This window comes from Bubalus kerabau, chromosome 10 (assembly GCF_029407905.1).
Source record: "Bubalus kerabau isolate K-KA32 ecotype Philippines breed swamp buffalo chromosome 10, PCC_UOA_SB_1v2, whole genome shotgun sequence".
Taxonomy (NCBI): domain Eukaryota; kingdom Metazoa; phylum Chordata; class Mammalia; order Artiodactyla; family Bovidae; genus Bubalus; species Bubalus kerabau.
Window position 1 is genome coordinate 56,377,785 of NC_073633.1, and position 27,106 is coordinate 56,404,890.

Consider the following 27,106-nt stretch of genomic DNA (forward strand, 5'->3'; position numbering starts at 1 on the left):
TCCAATGCATGAAAGTGAAAAGTGAAAGTGAGGTCGCTCAGTCGTGTCTGACTCCTAGCGACCCTATGGACTGCAGCCCACCAGGCTCTTCCGTCCATGGGATTTTCCAGGCAAGAGTACTGGAGTGGGGTGCCATTGCCTTCTCCAGGAAAAAAGGCTACTGGTATATAAATTTTTAATGTTATATGGTACCTGCATAATTGCCTCTATCATTCAGAATAGATATAATTAATGTATCCATTATTGTAAGTAAATAAACAATAAATAACATGTAGCATTATATTGCCTGAAGACTCAAATTGAAGACAATTTATGTTAAAGTTTGGGAAAGTTAAAGAAAGTGACACCTTTTAGGCAAACTATAGTAGTTATCCAAGATTTTATTACATATACTATAACAAACAGATTTTAAAAGGAGGGAAAAAGAACCTGAGGACTCGGTGTGAAATGTGTATTCTGTGAAATGAGAGAACTTCAGTGAAAAGCTAACCATAACATGGTAGGTTTCAACTTTTAAGCTTGGAGTAATCAATATTTGAGCTAGAAATAGAAATGTTATACCTATGTTAATAGAGACCTCTACATTTAAAGTTTCATCATAACTTAAAAGACATCATGCTTCCCAGTACACCTAAATCAAAGGAACAGTTGTAACATGGTACTGTTAAACATAAAAGAAGGAGAATATTTTTCTCATTTAATGAGATTTAACTAATAGAAACACCCTAGTCACATTTCCAGTGCTTACAACATTTAACTGGGAAAAGGGAAAGTGGAAAGGTGCTAATAACCTTTGTTGGATACTCAGCACATGTTAGACACTGGATTAAGTGCTAACATTATTTGCTGTTAACCACAAACCTAGGAGTTAAGTATTATCTTCTACTTTACAAATAGGGAAAACGAGGCTAAGAGAGGTAGAGGACTTTGTCCATGGTGTACCTAGTAAGGGGAGACAGAAGCAGAAAATGCAAATCCACATTTATCTGGCTCCAAAGTCCACATTCTTTCCAGCAGTACCTCATACTGCCTTCTAATTGATAGGAAAGATTTGTTCAAATTGGTTTATATTGTATGAAGCTATTAAGAATTTAATTTAGAAAATCTTGCCATCAAAACCTCAGAAAAAAATAAATTTAACTAAATTAGAAATATATTAAGATAATCACAAACTTAGGACTGTGTCATAAAACCCATGGATGCTAAAATGCTAACAGAGTCAATACCTAACCTAAAAGTTTTAATCTCAGCACACATTTCTTTATTGCTAAAATGATCCTTATATTTGAGTCAGAACACTAGTCTTTACCGGGGCCTGTGTAGAAGCAGAAGCAGAAGCAGAAGCAGAAGCAGAAGCAGCAGCTGCTGCAGCTTGTTCCTGTTCCTGGTAATATTGAGAAGCTCGTCGATCCTCTTCTTCTTGGAGTTTCTTTGCTAGTTCCAAATCACTGATTCCTTCAGGTATTTGTTCCCAATTGATCTCTTGGCTCTGCTGTTCTTGTTGTAAAGATAAAGCCATAAGATAGTCCTAAGAAATTAAATGACAACCATCTTTAGCTGTGAGATTTTACCCAAGAACTCATGTGTATAAATACAGAGATTTTATCTACAAATCTATGAAAATGGATTTTTAAAAACATACTAGATGTTAAATATAAAAATAAAAGTTTACTATTTCTGTTTGAGAAATAGTATAATTTCAGCAATACTGCCATTGTTATCAATATTTTAAAAATTCATTCAAAATTCTCTCTAGCAGCAGTATATAAGGCATTCAAGAAAGCTTATAAAAGAGAGCAGCACATGTCTATAGAAAATTGATACAAAATAAAAAAGCATAAATAGGAAAGTTAAGATTACCATATCATCGTCAGAGTCAACTACTGTTAACAATTAATATATAATTCCTCTTGGTTTTTTCTATATTCACATACGGATTCAAACACATCTTCCAATTCCTGAAACTATCATAATCTGTTTTCTATTTAATGTCATAAGAGTCTTCTGTTTTAAAAAAATAATAAACACAGACCCAAATTATTTATTAGTCTTCTAAAGACAATTTTTAAAGCCAACGTAGCTGTCCATCAAACAATCATATTCAATTACTTAATCATGCTCTTCCTCCTCCTATACACATACTCAGATTATTTCCTATGAGATAAAGTGATGCATCTTTGGTCAAAAGTTATCAGATCAGATTAGATCAGTCGGTCGGTCATGTCCGACTCTTTGCGACCCCATGAATCGCAGCACGCCAGGCCTCCCTGTCCATCACCAATTCCCGGAGTTCACTGAGACTCACGTCCATCGAGTCAGTGATGCCATCCAGCCATCTCATCCTCTGTCGTCCCCTTCTCCTCTTGCCCCCAATCCCTCCCACCATCAGAGTCTTTTCCGATGAGTCAACTCTTCACATGAGGTGGCCAAAGTACTGGAGTTTCAGCTTTAGCATCATTCCTTCCAAAGAACACCCAGGGCTGATCTCCTTCAGAATGGACTGGTTGGATCTCCTTGCAGTCCAAGGGACTCTCAAGAGTCTTCTCCAACACCACAGTTCAAAAGCATCAATTCTTCGGCGCTCAGTCTTCTTCACAGTCCAACTCTCACATCCATACATGACCACAGGAAAAACCATAGCCTTGACTAGATGAACCTTTGTTGGCAAAGTAATGTCTCTGCTTTTGAATATGCTATCTAGGTTGGTCATAACTTTCCTTCCAAGGAGTAAGCGTCTTTTAATTTCAAAAGTTATCCACTTTTATTATGAATTAGTGAATGAAACTTGACTATTCTGTGCACCTCCCCCAGCACACTCTCAAAGTAAGAGAATTATATATAATCACAGAAGATATGTAAAAGGTTGTTGCCTGTGAACACCTTATACTATCAATCATCTTAGGGGCATCAAGAAATTGTCCTTCAAATTTTTCTCCTCGATTCTTCAAACTCCACTCTTTGCCAAGTCTTTGATACTTTAAAAAAAATATGTATTTTTATTTATTCACTTATTTGGCTGCACTGGGTCCTAGTTGTGGCAAGGGAGATCTTTAGTTGATGCACATGGGATCTTTGATCTGACATGCAGGATCATTTTTCAGTTGTGGCATGTGAACTCTTAGTAGCAGCATGTGTGATCTAGTCCCCTAAGCAGGGATTGAACCTGGACCCCCTGCCTTGGGACCGTGAAATCTTAGCCACTGGACCATCAGCAAAGACCCCCTTCTTTGTTACTTTGCAAACAATATCATGACGTATATTCTCAAGATCTTATGACTAGATTACTGTGGCAATCTACTGCTCTACTACAATCCCTCTGTGCCAATATTTTTTATATACAGTGGTTTAAAAATCTTGTATATTTCTCTTAAATGCCCCTGTATACCTTCTGGAGGAAAATGAGTATGGATTACTATGGCTGTCAAAGCAAAGTTGAGAGTCCTAGAAAGATTAGCATTTGTTTGAATCAAATATTCTTTTGTCCATTCACAGCTTGCTATTCAAACTGCCATTACAGAACTTATATATTAGTTGGTAAAACACCTGCCTCCCCAACTGACTGCCAAATCTCTGAGAACAGGACAGAATGATTTATCTTTGTGTCCCCAGGACCTAGTTACAGTGTTCAATACAACTGCTCAGTGAATACTGGCTAAATGAAGACAGTCTCTATGCACTTAAATTGTTACCAGCAAAACATGTGCCAACTGTTTAACATAATCATATTTCTTCCTAAGTTAAAGAAAATGTCACATCACTGTTAGACTTCTAGTAATAAACACAATTGTGGCTCTAAGCCTACCCACCAACAAGCAAAAATTTCACCTATCTCAGTTCTAAATAAGAATCCTCCCAGCAGTGCAGCTCCCGCTGTAACAGTGTCTATCCTCCTTACCTTGGATTCTAAGGCTTAGAACAGCCCCTACTCTTTACCCAGCGCATGCAATCTTGAAGACTCCCTCTGTTCTTTTTTCTGACTAACCAAAACAGATCTCAAATATGTACTCATCTCTTCGTCTCTACCACTAAAGCTAAGCAAATTGCTACTTTGCTTACACCAGTGTCCTTCCTATGCATTTGCCACATAGCAGGTTTTTAAAAAGGTAAAGCAGTGCTTCCTTTGGCAGCATATATACTAAAATTGGAATGACACAGAGAAGAATAACATGGCCCCTATGCAAGGATGACATATAAATTTGTGAAGCATTCCATATTTTTTACAGAAGTAGAAATATACTGTTGTACATATGAAACATATAATGTTTTAAACTAATGTTACCTCACTTTAAAAAAAGGTAAAGTAGATCATTGTCACTTCCATGTTTAATATCTGACATATCTTCCCTCCTACAATTAGAATAAAATTCAAACTCTTTACCATGACCTTCACAGTTAAATATAATCAGACCTTCTGAACCAAAGTGTACAATTAATGTAGAATAATCATTTCCCTATTTAGGAAGTAATAGAATTTCACAAGTATTGATATATTAATTAACAAATCTTTAGTTCAAAATTCTGAATAACTAAATTCATATTTGAAAGGAATGAGCATTTATCAATAAAACTATATGAAGATAAAACATATTTACCTGATCTATCTGATCTTGTTGTCCTCTGTATACAGTTTCAGGATCTGAAGGAGGCCGCAGATGAAATTCTGAGTCACAGAAATTTCCATCACCATCAACATTGTGTAGGCTTTCCCAAACAACTTTTTCTTCAGTGAGAAATCCTTGGTCTGTTACCAACAAATATAGTAGACCCTTAATAAGAAATAAGAAAAAGGACTGTTAAGTTGATTAAAACTAGTTTAAAAAATTTATAATTTAAAAGAAATTCTATAATCTGTTTAAAATATAATTATTCCTACTAATTTCCTGTTATGTCATCCTACTGTATGACATAATAAATAGTAGACCAAGTAGATAACTTTCTCAATGAGTTATATCCACTTGACTTTGAATATAGTTTATAATTGCTACACCATAGTATAATGAGAATTAGGAGCTCTTGGCATCTCAACTAATTCATAACTTATAAACAGCCCCTTGGGGTTTTTTAATCTCCTTTCACAAAATACAAAAATACTAGACAATAAGTCCCTAAAAAATACATCAAATAACAAGACATAGTACAAAAAAATTATATAATATTGCGTATTTCTTAAGAAAAATTAAGCCTATATCACTAATCCAATCCATATCAATTTGCTGCTCTTAATTCATACACCAGTGGTACTTTGTACTTTTTTTATTGTAGCACTGAATCATACTATGCAATGATTATGTTTTCCTCCTTGTTCTCCAGACTATATAGTCTATCTCTTGGCCTACTGTAGGCTGTATCATAAAGCTGGAGTCTAATATTTATTGAATCAATGTATTCATAATGTATTTATAGTCATTATTATAGAATTTAGCATTGATCTCTAACTGTTCATATGCATCAGTTCTAATTCCAATCATATGTTAAGGGTCCCTAGTATAATGCTTGTAAGCAATTTTTTCTTCAGATTTGCCAAGGACAAGACTTTCAATTATTTAGAGTTCCCACTGGTTAATATAGTGTTTATAATTGCACAAGAATCATACTTTTCAAGTTTTCACTTATATACAATCTTAATAATTAATAATAAGAAATTCCTTTAAAGACTTGTGGTACATGTAGCAAAATTACTGAATAAATTCTGAAGCTTTAAAAAAAAAACTAAGTAGTTACTCTTGAACATTTACTATGTGTCCAGCACTGTGAGACACAGCTCTTCCTAGAGTACAGTCCTTCCTATTGTCTAGTAGCAGTTACATTCAAGAAATCAGCTGTAGACATTGATTAATTTATAAGGTCACTGAAATGTCTACAGCAACATGAAAAGTATTTATAAAGAAAAGCATTTTGGTATAAAGTTTAAAGATACTATTTTAAGCAAAAATTAAGTCCAGGATCATTTTTTTAAAAATCAGATATGTTCCAATTTATCAAATATTGAGTGCCTGCCATACACTCAGCACTATGCTAAGTGATTGAGGATTCATATCATGGATAGTAATGATCCCACCTTACTCTGGTATTAGTTCCTCCTTTTCTGTGATTCCACAGAATTCTGGACTTAACACTATTACAGCACTTCATACACTGAATTATCATTGTCTGTTTACTTACTTATCTCTACTAATACATTTCAAGCTTGACCTAACATATTTTTAATACCCAGTTGGGGTCTACCTGTTCTAGGAAAATTTGAGTAAAAACTTATTTTCCACGGAACAAGTCTGACCCTTTTGTTTAATACTTATCACAATGCATTTCAACATATTATACAATATATGTTTTACAATTTATTCTAGGTAGGTTGGCTGTTTGTTGGGAAGGAACTATAATCTTATCAATAATTTTTCTCCAAATGACTCTTTAGGAAAGCTAAATTCTAGGAGGGTTTTTATGAAAGCTATTACTATCCATAGCACATGAATATTTAAAAGTTTTAATTAAAAGGGTAGTCATTTCTTGCATATCTAATCTATCTTCTTATGGACACCAGCCTCAATTTCTTCCTCTTTTAGATGTTGACATTTATCAAAAAAGTCTATAATTGGTTCATTGACAATAATGCTGGTTATTACTTAACAGTTCCTTGACATAACTGCAGTGTAAAATAGCAAAGCATGTATCCATGCTGTACTGAATGCTTTAGGTTCATTTGTTCCTGACAGTCTACAATTAGATCATCACTAAGAATATTTCTTGGGAACTCCCTGGCCGTCCAGCGGTTAGGAAGCAATGTTTCACTATTGTGGCCTGAGTTCAATCCCTGGTTTGGGAACTAAGATCCCGCAAACCATGTGGTATGGCTAAAAAGGAAAAAAAAAATTTTTTGCTTTTGTATTCCAGCACTGCTGTTATATTGTCTAGCCAAAGTTTGCTTCCCTAACCTTAAATCTTTTTCCTAAATCTCACTCACCAGTCTCTAAAATATTAAATTCATCAAAAAATACAAAATACATATATTATTAAATTCATAGATTATTAATATATAAAATGTACATTTTATTATGTGAAAATATATTAGATAATTTTTTAAATGGGCAATTTTAACTATTAAAGACTGAACAAAAATCTATTCTATGTAAAATACTCTAATAATTTCATACAGAGTATATATTATTTGTATTAACAATATACATAAAGCCATCACATTTTGTAAATTGGCAAAACAGAAGAAAATCTAATAATACTGTAATACAAAAGTTAAGTAATTCCAGCCTTTAAAGTACAGAGGAAAGCACTGCTAGTTCTGGTTAACTAGGTTGGATTTGAATTATTTAAAGCCTGGTGTCTCCGATGTAAAGTGGGAATAATAATATCCACTCCTCACAGGGGAGTTGTGAAAATTAAATGAGATAATGATATGGGTACCAGAAAGCATAAAAATCTTTTCTACAAATCACAGTAAAAATAAGCCCCATTAATGGAATAATACACTTACAGATACTTTTGACTGACTGCCTATTTATTATAGACTGGTAGTTTATTATTATTATAGGTCCCTAGTTATAGATACCATTTATCTAAACAGTGTTGAGAAAATATTCTATCCAGATATTAAATTTATTTTTTGTTGCAAGTATATCTAGAATTCCATGGAGTGAACTGTGTTTCTACTCTAGGTGTTCCAAAGAGTTTACAGAAGCAGGAAGATACAAAATAAAGTGATCATTAAATAAAAATGCAAATGGCCCTAAAAATCTCACGGTCCTTCAAAAGTGAAATGTTAGAAACCTTCCTTTTCCTGCTCAGTAAATGATCTTGCCTTCCACATTATAAAAAATAGAAGTATTGAAACAATAACTTTCTCTATTTCCTGCCATCAAATCTATAAACCTACCTGTAGCCATTTGTTGTTCAGTCGCTCAGTCGTATCTGACTCTTTGCAAACCCATGAACTACAGCACCACAGACTTCCCTGTCCTTCACTATCTCCCAGAGTTCACTCAAACTCAAGTCCATTAAGTTGGTGATGCCATCCAGCCATCTCATCCTCTGTCGCCCCCTTCTCTTCCTGCCTTCAATTTTTCCCAGCATCAGGGTCTTTTCCAATGAATCAGCTCTTCGCATTCAGGTGGCCAAATATTGGAGCTTCAACTTCAGCATCAGTGCTTCCAATGAATATTCAGGGTTGATTTCCTTTAGGATTGACTGATTTGACCTTGTAGTCCAAGGGACTCTCACAAGTCTTCTCCAGCACCATAGGATCAATTCTTCAGTGTGCAGCCTTCTTTATGGTTCAGCTCTCACATGTATATGTGACTACTGGAAAAACCATAGCTTTGACTATACGGACCTTTGTTGGCAAAGTGATGTCAGTGCTTTTCTTCCAAGGAGCAAGTGTCTTTTAATTTCATGGCTGCAGTCACCATCCATAGTGAATCTGGAGCCCAGGAAAAGAAAATGTCACTGTTTCCATTTTTTCCCCATCTATTTGCCATGAAGTGATGGGACCGGATGCCATGATCTTAAGTTTTCTGAATGTTGAGTTTTAACCCTGCTTTTTCACTCTCATCTTTCACCCTCATTAAGAGGTTTTTTAGCTCTTCGCTTTCTGTCACTAGGGTGGTAACACCTGCATATCTGATGTTGTTGATATTTCTTCCAGCAATCTTGATTCCAGCTTATGAGTCAACCAGCCTGACATTTTGCATGATGTACTTTGTATATAAGTGAAATAAGCAGGGTGACAATATACAACCTTGACATACTTCTTTCCCAGTTTTGGACAGTTGTTCCATGTAAGGTTCTAACTGTTGCTTTCTGTCCTGCATATAGGTTTCTCAGGAGACAGGTAAGGTGGTCTGGTATTCCCACCTCTTTAAGAATTTTTCATTATTTTTTGTGATCCACACAGTCAAAGGCTTTAGTATAGTCAATGAAGCAGAAGTAGATGTATTTTTGGAATTCCTTTGCTTTCTCTATGATCCAATGAATACTGGCACTTTGATCCCTCAAAGAATGTCCAAACTACCATACAATTGCACTCATGTCATATGCTAGCAAGGTAATGCTCAAAATCCTTCAAGCTAGGCTTTAGCAGTATACCGAGAACTTCCAGATATACAAGCTGGATTTAGAAAAGGCAGAGGAACCTATAGTCATACTCATAGTCTATTCTTTCCCTTCTTTATGATGAAGAGGTCTTTTTTTTAAATCAAAGGTCAATCCCTTTCACCTATGAAAATGTCTATCCTTTCTCATCTTCCTTATCTGTTTATCTGTTGATGTACACTTACACTGCTTCATGTCTTGGCTATTATAAATAGTGCTGCTTTGAACACAGGGGTGCATGTACCTTTTTCAACTAGGGTTTTCGTCTTTCCTGGATACACACCCAGGAGTGGAATTGTTGGATCATATGGTAGTTCTATTCTTAGTTTTTTGAGGGCTCTTCATACTGAGATCTTCAGTACATAAGATTTTCATACATAGATCTTCATACATAAGATCTTCATACTGATCTTCATACTCCATAGTAGCTACACCAATTTACTTTCCCACCCACAGTTTACCCTTTTCTCCACACCCTCTCTAGCATTTATTATTTGTAAACTTTTTGATGATGGCCATTCTGACCAGTGTGAGTAATATCTCATTGTGGTTTTCATTTGCACTTCCCTAATAATTAGCAGTTTTGAGCATCTTTTCATATGCCTGTTGGCCATGTCTTTGTGGAGAAATGTCTATTTAGGTCTTCTGCTAATTTTTGATTGGGCTATTTTTTTTAAATTGAGTTGTATGAGTTCTTTGTATGTTTTGGAAATTAACCCCTTATATGACACAACATTTGCAAATGTTTTCTCCCATTCAGTGGGTTGCCTTTTAGTTGTTGACTTCCTACACTGTGCAAAAGCTTTTAAATTTGATTAGGTTCCATTTGTTTATCTTTGCTTTTATTTCTTTTGCCTTGGGAGACTGATCTAAGAAAATACTGCTGTGATTTATCAGAGAATATTTTGCCTATGTGTTCTTCTAGGTAATGGCCTCGTAGAATGAATTTGGTAATGTTCCCTCCTCTTCAGTCTTCTGGAATAGTTTGAGAAAGATAAGTTCTTTGTATGTTTGGTGGAATTCTTCAGTAAAACTATCTAGTCTGGGCTTCTGGGGAGTTTTTTGGTGTTGTCATTGTTTAAAAAAAAATTTTTTTTTTTTTAAACAGATTCTGTTTTACTTCTAGTGATCAGTCTGTTCAAAGTATGTTTCTTCTTACTCAGTTTTAGCAAGCAGTAGGTTTATAAAAACTTGTCCATTTTTTCAAGGTTGTCCCAATTTGGTGGCATAGGAGTTTTATGATGTCATGTCTAACATTTAAGTCTTTAAGTCATTCTGAGTTTATTTTTGTATATGGTGTGAGGGAATATTCTAACTTTATTGATTTACATGCCATCTGTCCGACCTTCCCAACACTGCTTCCTAAAAAAACTGCCTTTTCTCCATTGTCTATTCTTGTTTCCTTTGTTGAAGAGTAATTGACCATAGGTGTGTGAGTTTATTCGTGGGTTCTTTATCTTGTCCTACTGGATCCATATATCTGTTTTTGTGCCAATTCGATGCTTCCCCCCGCCCCCCATGCTTTTTGATGACTGTAGCTTTGTGGTATTCTAAAGTCTGGGAGGATTAATGCCTACAGTTGTTCTTTTTCTTCAGGGTTGCTTTGGCAATTCTGAGTCTTTTGTGGTCCTAAAAAAATTTTAGGAATGTTTGTTCTAATTCTGCAGAAAATGTCATGGGTTATTTGAAAGGGATTGCATTAAATCTGTAGATTGCTTTGGGTAGTATGTCCATTACAATAATATGAATTCTTCCATCCAAGAGCACAGGATATCTTTCCATTTCTTTGAATTGGCTTCAATTTGCTTTACCAATGTTTTATAGTTCTCAGTATACAGGACTTTCACTTTCTTGGTTAGGTTTATTTCTAGGTTGGTTTGTTTGGAGGGGTTTCTCAATAAAATTTTGAACAGGACTTTTAAAAAAATATTTCTGATACTTGTTGGTTTAAAGAAATTCAACACATTTCTGTATATTAATATGGTATCCTACTACCTTACTGAACTTATTTATTAGATCTAATAGTTTTTGTGTGGAGGCTTCAGGGTTTTCTGTATAAAGAATCATGTCATCTGCATAGGATGACAGTTTTACCTCTTTCCTTCCAATTTGGATACCATTTATTTACTTTTCTTATCTGTTTGCTGTGGCTAGAACTTCCAATACTATGTTGAATAGAAGTGATGAGAGCAGGCATCCTTGCTTTGTTCCTGAATTCAGCAGGAAAGTTTTCAGCTTGTCACCATTGAGTACTATATTGGCTATGGGTTTGTCAAAAATGACTTTTATTATGTTGAGATATGTTTCCTCTATACTCACTTTGTTGAGATTTTTTTAAAAATAATTTTATTTATTTATTTTTGGCTGTCCTAGATCTTTGTTGCTACGCAGGTTTTTCTCCAGTTGTGGCAAGCAGGGGCTACTGTTTGTTACAGTGCATGGGCTTCTCTTCAGTAGCTGTGATATGTGGGCTCGGCAGTTCTGGTTCCCAGGTTCTAGAGGACAGGCTCAACAGTTGTGTTGCTTGGTCTTAGCTGTTCCACAGCAAGTGGGATCTTCCCAGATCAGGGATCGAACCTATATTTTCTACATAGGCAGGCAGATTTTTTTACCACTGAGCCACCAGGTAAGCTCCTAGTGATAGTTTTTATCATGAATGTGTGTTGAATTTTATCAAATGCTTTCTCTGCACCTATTTAGATGATCAGATGGCTGTCATCTCGATTGACTTGCATATCTTGAACCATCCTTGCAATTCTGGAATGAATACAACTTGATTATGGCATATAATCCTTTTTATGTATAGTTGGATACAGTTTGCTAATATTTCATTGAGAATTTCTGCAACTATATTCATCAAAGATACTGGCCTGTAATTTTCTTTTTTTGTGGTATCTTCGTCTGGTTTTGCTATCAGAGGTGGTTTCACAGTATGACTTTGGTAGTGTTTCTTCCTCTTCAATATTTTGGAATACTTTGAGAGGGATAAGTTTTTCTTTGTATGTTTGGTAGAATTCTCCAGTAAAGCCATCTGGTCCTGGACTTTTGTTTGCCAGGAGTTTTTGGTTTGGGGGTTTGTTTGTTTATTTGATTATAGATTCTACTTCATTTCTAGTGATCATTCTTTTCAAATTATCTGTTTCATTTTGACTCAGTTTTGACAAACTTGTTTACAGAAACTTATCCATTTTTTTTCTCGCAGAAGGCAATGGCACCCCACTCCAGTACTCTTGCCTGGAAAATCCCATGGATGGAGGACCCTGGTGGGCTGCAGTCCATGGCGTCGCTAGAAGTCAGACACGACTGAGTGACTTCACTTTCACTTTTCACTTTCATGCATTGGAGAAGGAAATGGCAACCCACTCCAATATTCTTGCCTGGAGAATCCCAGGGATGGGGGAGCCTGGTGGCTGCCGTCTATGGGGTCACACAGAGTCAGACACAACTGAAGTGACTTAGCAGCAGCAGCAGCAGCATCCATTTTTTTCTAGGTTTGTTGGCATATATTCACAGAATTTATGAGTTTTTAAAATTTCTACAATATTGGATGTTATTTTTCCTCCTTCATTTCTTATTTTATTTTGGTCTTCTCTCTTTTCTTCTTGGTGAGCCTGGCTAGAGGTGTCAATTTTGCTGTTTATACTTTCAAACAATCAGCTCTTGGTTTCACTGATTTTTTTTCTATTTTTTAAAATTTCTGTTTTATTTCCTCTTTGATCACTATTATTTTATTCCTTCTGCTGACTTCAGATTTTATTTGTTCTTCTTCTACTTCTCTTAGGTGGAAGGTTCAGTAGTCTGAGATTTTTCTTGTTTTTGAGGAAGCCTGTATTACTATAAAATTCCTTCTTAGAACTGCTTTTGCTGCATCCCATAGATTTTGTAAGTTGTTTTCATTGTCATTTGTCTCAAGGTGTTTTGTAATTTCCTTTTTTCATTTCATTGTTACTCACTGGTTTTTTAGTAGCATATTGTTTAGCCTCCATGTAATTTTTTCCCCTCATTTTTCTTTCTTTGGCTGATTTTTAGATTTATACCACTGTGGTCAGAAAAAATGCTTGAAATAATTTCTATCCATCTTAATCACCAAATCTGGTTGACTATATCTCTTAAATGTCTATGGAATCTGTCTACTCTCTATTTCTTTACAATCTTAGTTCAAGTCATTACAATCTCTTACTTGCCTTCCTACAATAGTCTAACTAAATACATGTCCACTCTTGCCTTGAAGTCCAAAGCATCTCAACACATTATTGACAAGGGGATTTTTGCAGAAACGAATGCCTATGGCATTAATAGGTTTTCAGTCAATAATGTGTTAATGTTATATAAGGGGCAGGTGTATCATCACTTCTGATATACTGTTCAGCCATGAAATAAGGTTCACTGAGAAAACTTAGAAGTAGAGAAATAGCAGGATGCACACATTCCCTCAGCTACCATTATCTCACAGAAATGCATATTCAATCCAGAAACAGACCTAATGTACAATGAGTTTTAGGAGAGGGACACTCTCTCCAACCACATAGGAAAACTGCAAATACCTAGATGACATTTAAAGGACCTATAGGTCAGGGGTATGGCCTTGATTTAAAAAAAAAAAAAGGTAACATCTAAAGTTCAATTTTGGGAAGTTGTTAAACAATCACCAACGACACCAGAGACCTTGTTTTCTCAACTGAACTATCTCACCCCTGCTAATAAGCAAAAGGAAAAAAGAGAGAAAGAAAGAACAAAAGGAATCATTAGGCCATTAGGAGACCAAGGTCTACTTCTCCTTTTCTTTTTGGATGGCATCACCGACTTGATGGACATGAGTTTGAGCACGCTCTGGGAGTTGGTGATGGACAAGGAAGCCTAGTGAGCTGCAGTCCATGGCGTCGGCAAAGAGTCAGACATGACTGAGCAACTGAACTGAACTGTGGCTTATAGGATCTTAGTTCCCCAACCAGGGATTGAATCCAGGCCCTGGCAGTGAAAGTGCCAAGTCCCAACCACTGGACCACCAGGGAATTCCCTATTTTTCCTTTTAACTGAGAACTCTATAAGATCTGGTATCTATTTCTTGAGCCTTACATCATGCCTCCTATTTTCTATGCTTTAGTCACATAGGCCTTCTTTGAACTCCTTACAAAGTTAGGTTATTTCCCTCCTCAGGGCATTGCACACATGCTCCATCTGCTTAGTTAATGGCAACCCCCCTTTTTCCTGACATTCTCAAATAGGTTATAAGTCTAATAAAAGTACTCACAGCATGTCGTATGCAGCCTTTACAGAGTAAATCTCAGTAGAAATGATAACTACTTGTGCAATTATTTAACGTGTTTCCCTTGCCAAATCAGGAGCTGCCTTGCTCAGGCTGCAGTCCTGGTACTTAGCTGAGCACTCGGTCATAATCATGCCCAAAAGATATTTGATTAAATGAATGAACAAAATGTGGACTTGAGGAGATAAGGTAAAATAAACCAAGATGACCTAGCAGTATTTATTATGTAGCAATAATTCTGATTTTGTAGTTCTTTGGCCTTAGATTTCTGAGGAATATGGATAAATCTGGGTCCATACCTATCACATATCTAGCTTAAATATGGCAATAATACAAATAAACCCTTGCTATAACAAACAGCAGAGTAAGAAAGCTAGGACTATACAAGCTATTCCTATATAAGCAAACAAATAATTATTTTATACTGCTTTTTACAGTTCACTGATTAATGTGTTGAAGGAAACATGAAGTCAGATTCTTGACTTCAGTAAGCCTTCACACCTCAACTACTGAGGCTGCATGCCGCAACTACTGAGCCCATGCACTACAACTACTGAAGCCTGAGCACATAGAGCTTATGGTCTGCAACAAGAGAAACCACTGCAATGAGAAGCCCATGACCACAAGGAAGAGTAGCCACCACTCGCTACAACTAAAGAAAGCCCATGGGCAGCAATGAAGACCCAGCACAACCAAAAATAAATTTTTAAAACTTTAAAAAAAAATCACTTGGAAAGCGTTTTTAAAAATACTCAACCGTCTATGGGGTCGCACAGAGTCGGACATGACTGAAGCGACTTAGCAGCAGCTGCAGCAGCAAGTCCCACCTCTACAGATTCTGATTTAATTGAGATCATGCTGGGATCTGGGCATTGGGATTTTTTTAAGAGCTCCCTTAAAACTGTATGCTAGGCAGTTCTAGTATACAATCTGGGTTGAGAACCACTGGTTTAAGGAGAAAAGAAGTAGCTTACCGAAGAGTTAGTATTTGAAATGCTTCTTAAACAATAGGTGAAAACTGGATAGGCAAAACCGGGTGAGAATGGGGGCTTCCTTGGTGGTTCAGTTGTAAAGAATCAACCTGTAAATGCAGGGTCACGGATTTGATCCGTGGTTCGGGAAGATCCTACATGCTGCGGAGCAACTTACGCCCATGCACCACAACTACTGAGATGGCGCTCTGGAGCCTGTGCTCAGCAACAAGAGAAGGCACTGCCAAGAGAAGCCTGAGCACCACAACCAGAGAGTAGCCCCTGCTCGCTGTAACTAAAGAAGGCCCATGTGCAGCAACAAAGACTCAGGACAGCTAAAATATAAATAAACAAAGTATTGAATCTTTAAAAAATCAATAAATCTTCTAAAGAAAAGGGGGGTGAGAATGTAAACAAAGGGATTAACGAGTAAGAAATGGCAATAAAAGTGCATAAATGGGAAAACATAAAGTGTATAAGGGGATGAAGGGTTATTAATGAGTAGACAGATCATTATGGCTGAAGCAAAGTGTTGGCACAAGGGGACAGTAGAAAATATCTTGCATTTTTATCCTCTAGGAACTGCGTTCTACTGAACATTTTTGCTATATTATTGACATGATCAGAGCAATATTCTGCCACAGAAGTCTAGAGATAAGTTGATAAACTCCTGAATTAAATGGCAGCTCTAAAAATGGAACAGCTGAGGAGATAACAAGAGAGATGAATCAGTAAGTTCTTTTTGGCAAAGCCATAAATGGCACAATAAAAAGAATTTAAAGTCACACTGATAACTATAATAATAGAAAACACTATCATGCAAACAAATCTTGATTCTTTCCTCTAAAGTCCTTTAGATCTCAAATGTAAATATCCATCATCAGCAGTCATCCTAGTTCTATCTCTAGGGTTTATCTTCTTTTTCCTTAGAAAGAAAATACATACATTTTAATGCAATAATCTGTGCAAAGGGAATTGAGACCTACATAAATACAAAAAACTGATTTCCACTCTAAAGAATTAATAATTACCTTGTAATTTGATGGTTAAAGAATATCATGCTAATTTTTTTTTTATTTTGAAGCAGATCATAAGACACCTCTAAATCAAGCTCCTTTAGTTCAGAGTAACAATAGCTATTTCTATATCATACCTTGTATTTGGTCATGGTGCTAAAATGATTATTCCGAAAGAAAACACAAAGTTCTCCTTCCTGAACCGTTGAAGTTAGTTCACATAATCCATGGTATGTCAGTTGAGTGGCTGTGTTATTTAGAAACTGCTCAGCTACAAAGCCTAGGAACCAATGCATAATATTAAATGGAAGAATAATTTCAAAATTTAAAAGTTTTTCTATTTACACTGTGTTCTAAGTATGAAGAAAGGCCAATCAAAATAAAACTTTTCTATTATAACATGATGGTGCCAAACTGGAGATTCTTCTTTCTTATTCTGCTATGGAAGATGTATCTGACATTTCCAGGCTAAAGAAATAATTATCTGAAATTCTTTTTATTAATAAATGCATTTACTTATACCACACCTACTTTTGCAAAGAGTTTCAATAAAAGAAAGAGACACAATAAAACTAAAACCCAATATAACAAATGAGAAGGCAAGGGTTAGCAATTTAAAAAGTGGGTAGGAGCAAAAGTTGTATGTTAACAACCACTTCCCCAAAGGACAGGTATTTAGAAATTAAAAGCAGCTTCAAGAAACTGAGTTGCTTAAGATTTTGACAAAGATCTCAGATAATTTTCAATTCACAAACTGTTCAATTCTTGCTTTAAAACTAAAAGTAGGCATAAAACCTAACAGAAAACAGTGGGGTAACCAATTACATTTTTATCCTATTCTTCAACATATGCCACTCATTATATAGATATATTAAGATCAGAAATAGAAATAATCTCTTTTCTTTTCAAACATAATGAAATACAAAGAAGCTTTCTGGGGTTTAATTTAAAAGATATGTATGTACAGTTGATCCTCATTATTCACATGGGTTCATATCTGCAAATTTGTCTATCTAAAATTTATAACTCCAAAAATAAATACTTATTGCATTCCTAAGTATGTACAAAATATCAAAAAAATTGAGTTACCCAATATGCACATTCCCCACTGAAGACAAAATAAGCAACACTATGCCTTCTTGTTTCAGCTCTCATACTGTGAAGAAGTGTCATTTTCATGTTCTATTTAATGCCACACTTTTCACATTTTGTGAAATTTTTGTGCTTTTTGGGGTGATTTTTAATGTGTAAAATGCTTCCTAAGTATAATGTTGAAGTTAGTGTTCCTAAGCACACAAAGGTTGTGATGTGCCTTATGAAGACAATACATATTTTTTACAGCTTCAGTCAGGCAAGAGTTACAGGGCTCTCGGCTATGAGTTTAATGTTTATGAGTCAACAGAGGTGTCTCTAAACAGAAACACACACAAAAAACAAGGTTATCTCTTGACAAGCTGATGAAAATGTGACCAGAAGCTCACAGCTACCTAATCTTCTGTTTTGATTGAGAGTAGTGGTTTGGTATTGGCTAATTCAGTGTTCACAGCAACTTTACAGGACATAACTTTCAGTAATAATAAAAGTCAATTGTATAAATATTTTAAAAGCCTGTATTTCTCTCTTTCCTTCTTTTTCTTCCTTTCTTCTTTGCTCCCTTTCTTTAAAAAGGAATGGAGGGGAAGAGAACGCTCTAAAAAGTTTTATAAGTGAGCAGGGAAGTGCAGATATAGGGTGTAAACATGAATCTGTGTTAAGAAACTGACACCTCAATAAAAAATTGAAAAAAAAAGTTGGTAGAAACTTGGTAGGGCCAGAGGCAGCTGTATAATATAGGTTTATTCCACTCCCTTATCATCCCTTACTTTTATTTACTTTTTAGAATTTTGAGTTAAGTTTTATTTGGGGCAAAATGAGGACTGCAGCCCAAGAGACAGCACCTCAGATAGCTCTGAGCGACTGGTCCAAAGAGCTAGTGGAGGAAGGTAATAAGATTTTGGTGAAGGGGGAGTTCAATGCAATCAAGCACTCATTTTACAAAAGGTTTTCTGCTAGTCACAAGGAGCTGATGTCACCATGAAGGGATTTAGTGCTTTTCTAGATATGAGGAGATGCAAAGATTGGGATCATGAAATCATTCCTGAAAATATCTTACTATCTAAAGACCTGTTACACCAGTTTCCCTGGAGCACAGAGTGCCTCACTCTCCACACTGAATTCCCTTCAGGAAGTGTCAAAGGTCAGCAGCTGCAGCAGCACAGACAGATGGCAAATGCCCTTGTTGTTGTTCTTCACTTGCTGGCAAATGCTCTCAGCAAGTGCCAATTTGTAGTTGACAGGCAAGTGTCAATTTATAGTTGACAGGGCCCATCCCTCACTTTCAGCGTCAAACCATAGCACTTCCAGCTACAAACTGGTTGTAAAAAGTAATCATTATACCATGTTATTCCAAGGAATTGGTAAGGTAGGAGGGGAAGTGCAAAAAGTTATACAGAAAGCCACAGCCGAAGGAAACTTATAGCACATCTGCAACTTCTTGGGTTTTATACATTTAGAAATAAGATTCCCCTTAATTATTATCATTACTTTGCTAAGTACTAAGTTACTGAGTGAAACGTATTAGTCATATACTAAAGCACTTACTATTATCTAACATTTATAATGTAAGTATTATATCTCTGAGAAATACCATTGCTGTTGGAATATCCACGTAATTAAACACTTCTTTCAGAAAGATGTTTCTAAATGTCCCTTCCATACCACACTCACACAACATTCTCTCTATAAAACCGTTTCAAAAAGATACCAAAATTCAGTGGAGCTATAGCACAACATTACTTTCATATATGAAATTCCAAAATTTAACCCTAGAATAGTCTTTCTCAGCTATTTGTTTCTAGCGATCAGGACATGGATTCAGAGAGAAGAAGCAATTTGCTTAAGGACATAAAACTAGTTATGGCAAGGTGAACATTGGAACTTAACTGGTATTAAGTTAAAAAATTTACTGCATTATAAATGCAAATTTATTGCATTATAAATGTAAACTGAACTTTATTTCTCCCTGAACCACAGAGCATAGCTTAATTTAGATTTAGATAAATGTTTCCTAATTCTTCTACCAACTTATAAACAGTGACATATTCAAAAGCTTAATCTAGTTTTAACTTTTCATAACTAAACAAATTATGGAGTTTCAAAGCATAATATCAGCAATTATTTATTAATTACAAATGGCAAAGGGCATCTTTCCAATAAAAAAATCTGGTAAATATCACCTTAATTAAATTTGAACATCACCAACAATGGGATAGCCAGACATGATGTGCCACTCGATTTGAGGCACTAGGAAAGACACAATGTCACCTATGTGGTAACCCCACTGAAAATATTTAACACAAGTCTACTTAGGAAACAATCAAATGAATCAAAATTGAGGACTATTTTATAAAACAATTAGGCTGGATTATAAAGAAAAGTAAATACCACAAAAGACCAAAAAGAAAAATAGATAGAGATCTGTTCTAAATTACAGGAGACTAAGTTGGTATGATAATTAAATGATACCTGATTGAAGCCTATATTGAAAAATCTTAAAAGTTATAAGGGGCATTATTGGGATAACTGGGGAATTTTGAAAATAAATAGTATGTTAGATACTGGTAGTGTATCAATGCTAAATTTCCTGAGATAACTGTATTGTGATTACAGAGGAATATTCTTTGTTCTTAGAAGACAAATACTGGGGAGTTAATGGATAGTTTTATAATATTTGCAATTAATTATTACATGATTTAGGGAAGAAATTGTGTGTGTGTGTGTGAATACAGAAAGAAAGTAAAACTTGAATACATTAGTAATTTGTGAATTTAGATGAAACATATATATGTATGTACATACGCACATATTCATTGTGCTCTTCCAACTTCATGGGTTGGAGTTTTTTCAAAATGAAAGAGAAAGAAAAACAAAAGGAAATCAATATTATTTAATCAAAAATAATATGAACTCAAACTATAACCTTCAGTGTTTATGGCACATAATAAAGGTTCAATAGGTACTTGACTAAATGACTATGCTAGAAAAATTTCTTTTAGGCTTTTTTTTTTTTTTAAATCTAGAAACAGTTGTTAAAGAAATTATTCCTGAGAGAGCACCTGGAATTAATGACAAACTCTGAGCTAGTTTTTGCCTTGCTGATTTTTGCTGCCATGCTACAACCCATCATTATAACTTGAATCAAAAAAATATTAACATCCAAAAGAGGCAGCAAATAACAAATATTCTATGTACACGAAAAGTTCTGTACTTTTACTTACGAGATACTGCCATCAGAAGAAAACAAATATTTTCCGAAAGAAGTTGAAAGAATGTCTAATTCTATTTGACCAATCGCTAAATAATATTTCTTTTTCATCAAAAAAGAATGATAGTAAAAGCATTTCTTGTATTCTGCACCTTATGGAAATGAAACTTTTGAATTTAAAAAAAATAAGCAGTTACCATCTAAGGCCAAAGTTCAATAATTTTTAATACAGGATTAGAAATAATAAAACATTTTGGGATATTTTATGATTCAGAAGGAAAGTTACAGTTGTAAGGCTAAATAGAAAAAGAAAGCAGACTTCTTCAGCTGAATAACATACCCAAGAAAATATGGTGAAGAAAATGGAAAAAAGCTAATTGCTACATTAAATAAGTAAAAAGGTCCATCGTGGTCTTTCATTTCATTACTGATGTCATAGTGACTTTATACATGCAGCCATTGGGATTGAATACTTATTTCAATCAGACTACATATTTGTAATTTCTTATAAACAAAAAACTAGTTGAGCTTTTTAATTGTACTGAATTCCATATATAATTTTTCTTTGAAATGGAAATCTGATAAGCACAATTTCACCATTACAAAATTTATATATCAAGGAATTAATCAGCTTGGTATATATTACCTGGAAATTCTGTACCACTAAAGAGGAAGATTCCTTCTTGTTTTTACCAAGATGTTCTTCTCAAGTTATCAATATTATACAAATTAGCTACCTTTTTCAATATCCCAGAAATCAATGCTAGAGAAATAATAATAATAAATAGTTGTAAAACCACTTTAGTGATGAAGGGACTGTTTTTCAGTTGCTGTTCATTCTGCAAGTGTAATAAGTGGTACCCATGTTACAATGCAGCCTCACTTGGTGAAAATGCCGTTAATAGTGTTTCCTATAGTTTCTTACCTCATAAATATATTCGTCCAAATATCACTTATTGGCTATCATTTTATCTGTTAACACTTTCTAGATCCAATTGTTCTCTCAAATATTATTGAATAACATACTGAAAGTTACTGAGAAAGTAGGAATCCACAGAGAGATAATTTCTTTGTAGCCTGCTTTCTAAGAATATTTACAGAGCATGGATAAAGAATGGAATCTTCTAGTGAGTGGAATTTTGTTAACTAAGGGAAGACATTTTTTGTGACAACTTTTCTTGCTCCTCTCTCTCTTAAAATTTAAACTTTGCTGCCTTAGGCTGTAGTGAAAGAGGTGTCACACAAATCAATCATCAATATCCCTGAATATTTATGCCTAGATAATTTAGCAATAATTGCCGGGAGCCGGCATATTGCATATTGAGTGCATATTGCATATTGAGTGCAGCACTTTCCACAGCATCATCTTTCAGGATCTGGAATAGCTCAACAGGAATTCTATCACTGCCGGGAGCCAGCGTGAGGAACTCCGCCCATGACAAAGGTCATGAGGAAGGAGGCTCGGCATACGCAAAGGCGGGATCGAGCCTCAGGAGTCCCCCTGGAAATTCTCGAGCATCTACCCCCAAACCAGAGTCTGCCTACTTTCTGCTTTGTGCTTTCACCTACACCTCTGACTTTACGGGGGGCTGTCCCCCACTACCTCTCTCTGAAAAAAGAATTAGCTTACAGCTCCAGTTAATAATTCCTGGGTGTGACAGTGTTTAACCTACAAACTCCTTTGGAAATCCTCTAGCCTGCCTGAATAGGTTTTTCCGGCCACATGTGATTGTTCAGAGCCTCCCAACTGTGAGAGGCAGGAGATGTTCTAAACTGCCTAAACACAGATTCCTTTGAGTAGTTAAAAGATTGATTAGAAATTGTATTGGTGAAGGGTTTTTCACTTGTTGGGCCAATGTTTGCTGCTAAGTCTCCATACTCCTTACCTACTGTGTCCTTGGCAGTGTATTGATTGATATAATGGGTGTATAGAAATGTAAAATGCAGCTTTGTCCAAAGCTTTTTTGGAGGCTGGTGCCTGACTCTGGAATAATCACCTTTAGAGAAAAATAAGTTTCTTAAAATGTTAACAGGCCTCCTGGCCAGAAGATGATGTCAATCACCTGAACTTTTGCATATGATAAGTTTGAAAGCCTGGCTTCGATTAGAACCAGGAACTGCTGTCCTTGCATGATTCCACCCCTTCCCCCATTATCCTCTGTGCATAACTTAAGATATAAAAACTACTTTGGAAAATAAAGTGCGGGCCTTGTTCACCAAAACTTGGTCTCCCCATGTCGCTCTCTCTCCCAAATTCTGGCTGAGTCTCCATCTGGAGCGCGGAACCCACCATGCTTGCTAATTATGCCTGGGCTTCTAAGATCCGACCGGGGAGGCCTCAGTGTCTCCTCTCCTTCGGGAGAACGGAAGGACGCCTGCGGCCTACGTAAGTGGTGCAGACTTCTTGTCTTGAAGTTTTATTGGTCTCCCGCGTAAACCAAGCTACTCAGCCTCTTTTCTCCACTGAATTTTCCTACTGAGCTATCCTCATTCTATTACTCTTTGTATCCTTAATTAACGTGTAATTAAGCAGTTGTTTCCTGACCCTCGCCTATGCCGTCTCTCCTTCGAATACCCTGGATCAGCCGGGGCTGGACCCCGGCAAATAATTAGTTGGGTTCTTATTAACCAATATAGTTTGAGATTCACTTACATATCTTCTTAGGTACTCTTGTAGTCACTTGGCTTTAATTTTTTAACATGCAGTGATTATAATAGATTTTTATTATACTTCATGTGAAAGAACTGTGTCTGAGACAGAAAGATGAAGCTTATCACCTACTTTTCACTATTTCTCTTTCTTCTGTTAATCCTTCAACCCAAGAATAGGAGACTTAGTATTTGTGTATATTTATGAAAAACTGAAGTGGGTGTTGGGGAAATTATGCCAAATGCTATGGTTCCTGACAGCATTTTGGTTTCAAATATGCTCTTCCCTTCACTGACTGGAACACAGTTTTTAAAAAAGAAAAAAGAAACCATTTCTATATTGATGAATTTAACAATACTTACTTTTAGTTAAGAATTAGGAAAACTAATGATCAAAAGTGTACTCTGATCCAGAACAGAACTTTAACATACTATATTGTACTGAAATATAGGGCAGAGCTCTACTAAAATGAACATGAGTACCATAACACACATCTCACTCAGTGTTCAGGATGAATTATAAAGTTCCCTCAGTACTCCCAAATAATAACCCTTTTTTAAAAGAGCAATTATCAGTAACCCCTGGTAATTGGTCATATCAAAGACAGCAAGTGATTCCAAAGACTTTTATTAGAATCCAGGCCTGATTTTACAAGGCAAGTAAAAAGCGTTCTAGGAAAAACCTTTCACTGGCACCTTTATGAATAATTACTTCTTTTTTTAAAATAATTACTTCTTTTAATTCCCACAGGTAGCATCACTTTTATTTTTAGAAGTTGTATTTAAGACATTTAAAAGATATTAAATTATAAGACAAGTTATTCTGCCAAGAATAAGTCAGGTATTAGCAGCACTCACCCACCTTCACTAACCAGCTCACTATTTTCTGACTGCTTACAAGAGATGATCTTCTCCACTAGCTGGTTGTAGCTGCAGTTACCAACAGCTTTTACAATGTCATCAATCTAGAAAACAAATGACTGTCTCACTAATCATGATAAAGTTATTATAAAAACAGTTACAAAAAAACTTACATCACTCTTGAGGGTTTTATTCTAATAAAATACTAAATTAAAAAATATTACTGATGAAAAAAAATCATCACTAAAATCAACACCCAACAGTTTTCAAATTTGTTTATAGCTCACTATAGCACAGTATGAAAAATACTGCTTAGCTATATTTCAATTATGCAAAAAATTATAAAATGGAATTATTATATACAACTTTATTTCTAAAGATTGTAAAGATGTATTTAAGTGATTCAAATTTTAAAAGTAATCTATTTCAGGAAGAGAATTAAGAAAATCCCATTTTTTTAATTGAAAAAACAAATGTTTTGTATTTAAAGCAAGGCAAATCTAAAAGATGTTAATTTATGGGTTAATAAGGCTTTCCCATTTTATTAGTTCCTAGCAAAGTATACTGGAGATACAAGTAAACATAACTAATGTTACTTCCTTAAAGGAAAGTTAATATACATTCTTAAGGGAAACTATTTGCCTCATGATTCTTATTTTGTTTGTGGAGGTACAGCAGAAAAATAAATTCAAAGTTTTAAAGTACAGAACAATAAAACTGGGCATCGCTACTCTCCTTCCATTATACTTTGCTCTGACTACTGAAGAAAAACAGATTTCTGCTGTCTAAACAACTTACTTTGATTTCACTCCCATTCCTAAAATATATTTGTAAGTTATTTACATGTACTTAATTAATATATTAACATAAATTTATATAATGAAATAAAAAATAACAGGGGCAATATTTTCTTTCCATATCCAAATGATCTTCTTGAATACCACCAAGAACTGACAGATTTGCACAAGTAACAGTAAGAATAGTGGTTTTTAAACAGTGTTTTAAAAAGTTAAAAGATTTCGAGACTCAAGTTGTTTTTCAAGTATCTAAGTTTTCATTCCACTGCTGTATCTAAGTTTTCATTCCTTTGCTGTATAGCAAAGTTTGAGAACAACTTCTTTAGGCTATAATTTATTTCCTCTATTTCTGCAAAATTTAAGGGTGGTAAAAGCCTCTTAATCATGCAAGTGTACTAATGGTTGGCTGAAGATAAGTTAATTGAATAAGTTAAAGCAGAGAACTGTGGAAAATGTTATATACATATCTTAAACATTTCACGTTAACTTAAAACACAACGGTATCCACTTGTCAACCTTCTGACGCAGAGCCAAAATAAGGCTGTTTCTTTGAAAGTGGATCTTTTGGCTATGATTCTATATAAACAACACAAGAATATGCCTTCCAGTTTTAATTTATTTAAAATGAAAACCTAGGCCCTTAAGAAGCAGTTTGAGAGTATAATCTCTTTAGATTTTCATTATTTTTTGGAACATCTTTACTAATTACAGCAACTATCTTTAGTATTCAACTTCATTAAGTCTTTCCAAAGTACTGAATTTTCAATCCTAAGAAATCCACAAAAATACACCTAGAATAATACATGATCAATATATAAAAATCAGTTGTACTTCTATAGACTAGTGATGAACAATACAAAGATTTCAACTCTTCATAGGCAGAATCTCTACATTAATTAGTATTTTATCAATTAACTCATTTGGATGTCTTTTATGTACTACTATGTACCAGGTGCTATCAGAGAAACTGAAGACTAAGCAGTGAATAAAATAGATGGTTTAGCAAATATATAATATACCAAGTAATCGTATATAGTGATAAGAAGCTGTTCTTTGTTTTCATTGTACTATAGCATTCCATAGTATGAATGTAACAGTTATTCATTCATCTTTTGATGGATATTCAAGTTGCTTTCAGTTTGGGGTGATGACAAATAACACTGCTATGAACGTTCTTTGTACATTTATCCTGTTTCACAAATCTACATTTTCTCTAGCAAATTTGCCTTGTCAAATTCCCGAGTCTTATCCTCAACTTTACTAGATAACTCCCAACTGCTTTCCAAAGGAGGTAGTCAGTTTATATTATCATTAGCATGGAATGAAAATTCTCTATATTGCATATCTTCTCCAACATTTAGTATTGTCAGACTTCTAAATGTTAGTCATTCTGATGTGTGTATTTTGACTTTAATTTGCATTGCCCTGATGACTAGTTCATATGTTCACTGGTCATTTGGGTATCCATTTTTTGAAGTGTTTCTTCAAGCCTGTTTTGAAGAATTTTAGCTTTGCTAGTCTTCTTTATTATATACTTTCTATTTTAATACTTTTGCTCTTAAGATAGATATATAGCTCATTGATTTTCAGTCTTTTACTATTCCTTAATATATGACTTTTAGGGCTTTAAAAACTGTTTTAGCTAAATCTCACAAATTTTGATAAAGATTTAGCTGCTGTGTAGTTTAAAATACACTTTGTTTCATTATGAGTTTTTGACTCAAACAGTCTCTACTGATTTTCTCTACTGATTTCTAGATTAATTACATTGTGGTCAGAGACTATTTTAAACTTTGTTTATTTTAAATCCTTATAAATTTGTTGAAACTTGGCTTTATAACAGCATTAGGTCAAGTTTTATAAATTTCATTAGTACATAAAAAGAATGGATAGTCAGGTTCATAGAAAACAAGGAAAGCCTGAGAAAGCAGCATAGACAAGGGGAGACTATGAAGATACAATGATTAAAATGCAATATAATACCCTGGATTGGATTCTGGAACATAAAAAAAATTAGTGAAAAAATTAGTGAAATGTGAGAACTGTAACATAGTTAATAGTAATGTATCAACATTAAATCTCTACGTTTTGACACATGTATTATGGTCATGTAAGAGTAGGAGAAATTGGGTGAAGAATGTATG

The 27,106-nt window shown here is 34.9% G+C and overlaps 1 protein-coding gene and 1 non-coding gene across 4 annotated transcripts in view; one reads left to right on the top strand and one right to left on the bottom strand.

Annotated features, from left to right (window-relative positions):
• Positions 1 to 27,106, bottom strand: part of MINDY2 (MINDY lysine 48 deubiquitinase 2) — a 77,252-nt gene that overhangs the window by 6,806 nt on the left and 43,340 nt on the right. For 2 of the 3 annotated variants that reach the window (XM_055537819.1, XM_055537821.1), the window contains exons 5-8: positions 24,167 to 24,269; positions 16,490 to 16,632; positions 4,593 to 4,766; positions 1,310 to 1,528 (exon numbers count right to left, since the gene is read on the bottom strand). In XM_055537819.1, coding sequence (XP_055393794.1) covers positions 1,310 to 1,528; positions 4,593 to 4,766; positions 16,490 to 16,632; positions 24,167 to 24,269 — 639 coding nt within the window. The remainder of the gene's footprint in view (positions 1 to 1,309; positions 1,529 to 4,592; positions 4,767 to 16,489; positions 16,633 to 24,166; positions 24,270 to 27,106) is intronic. The other variant, XM_055537820.1, reaches the window with a different exon arrangement.
• Positions 4,112 to 4,218, top strand: LOC129622221 (U6 spliceosomal RNA). The gene has a single exon (XR_008699892.1). It is a non-coding gene; the product is annotated as a U6 spliceosomal RNA (small nuclear RNA).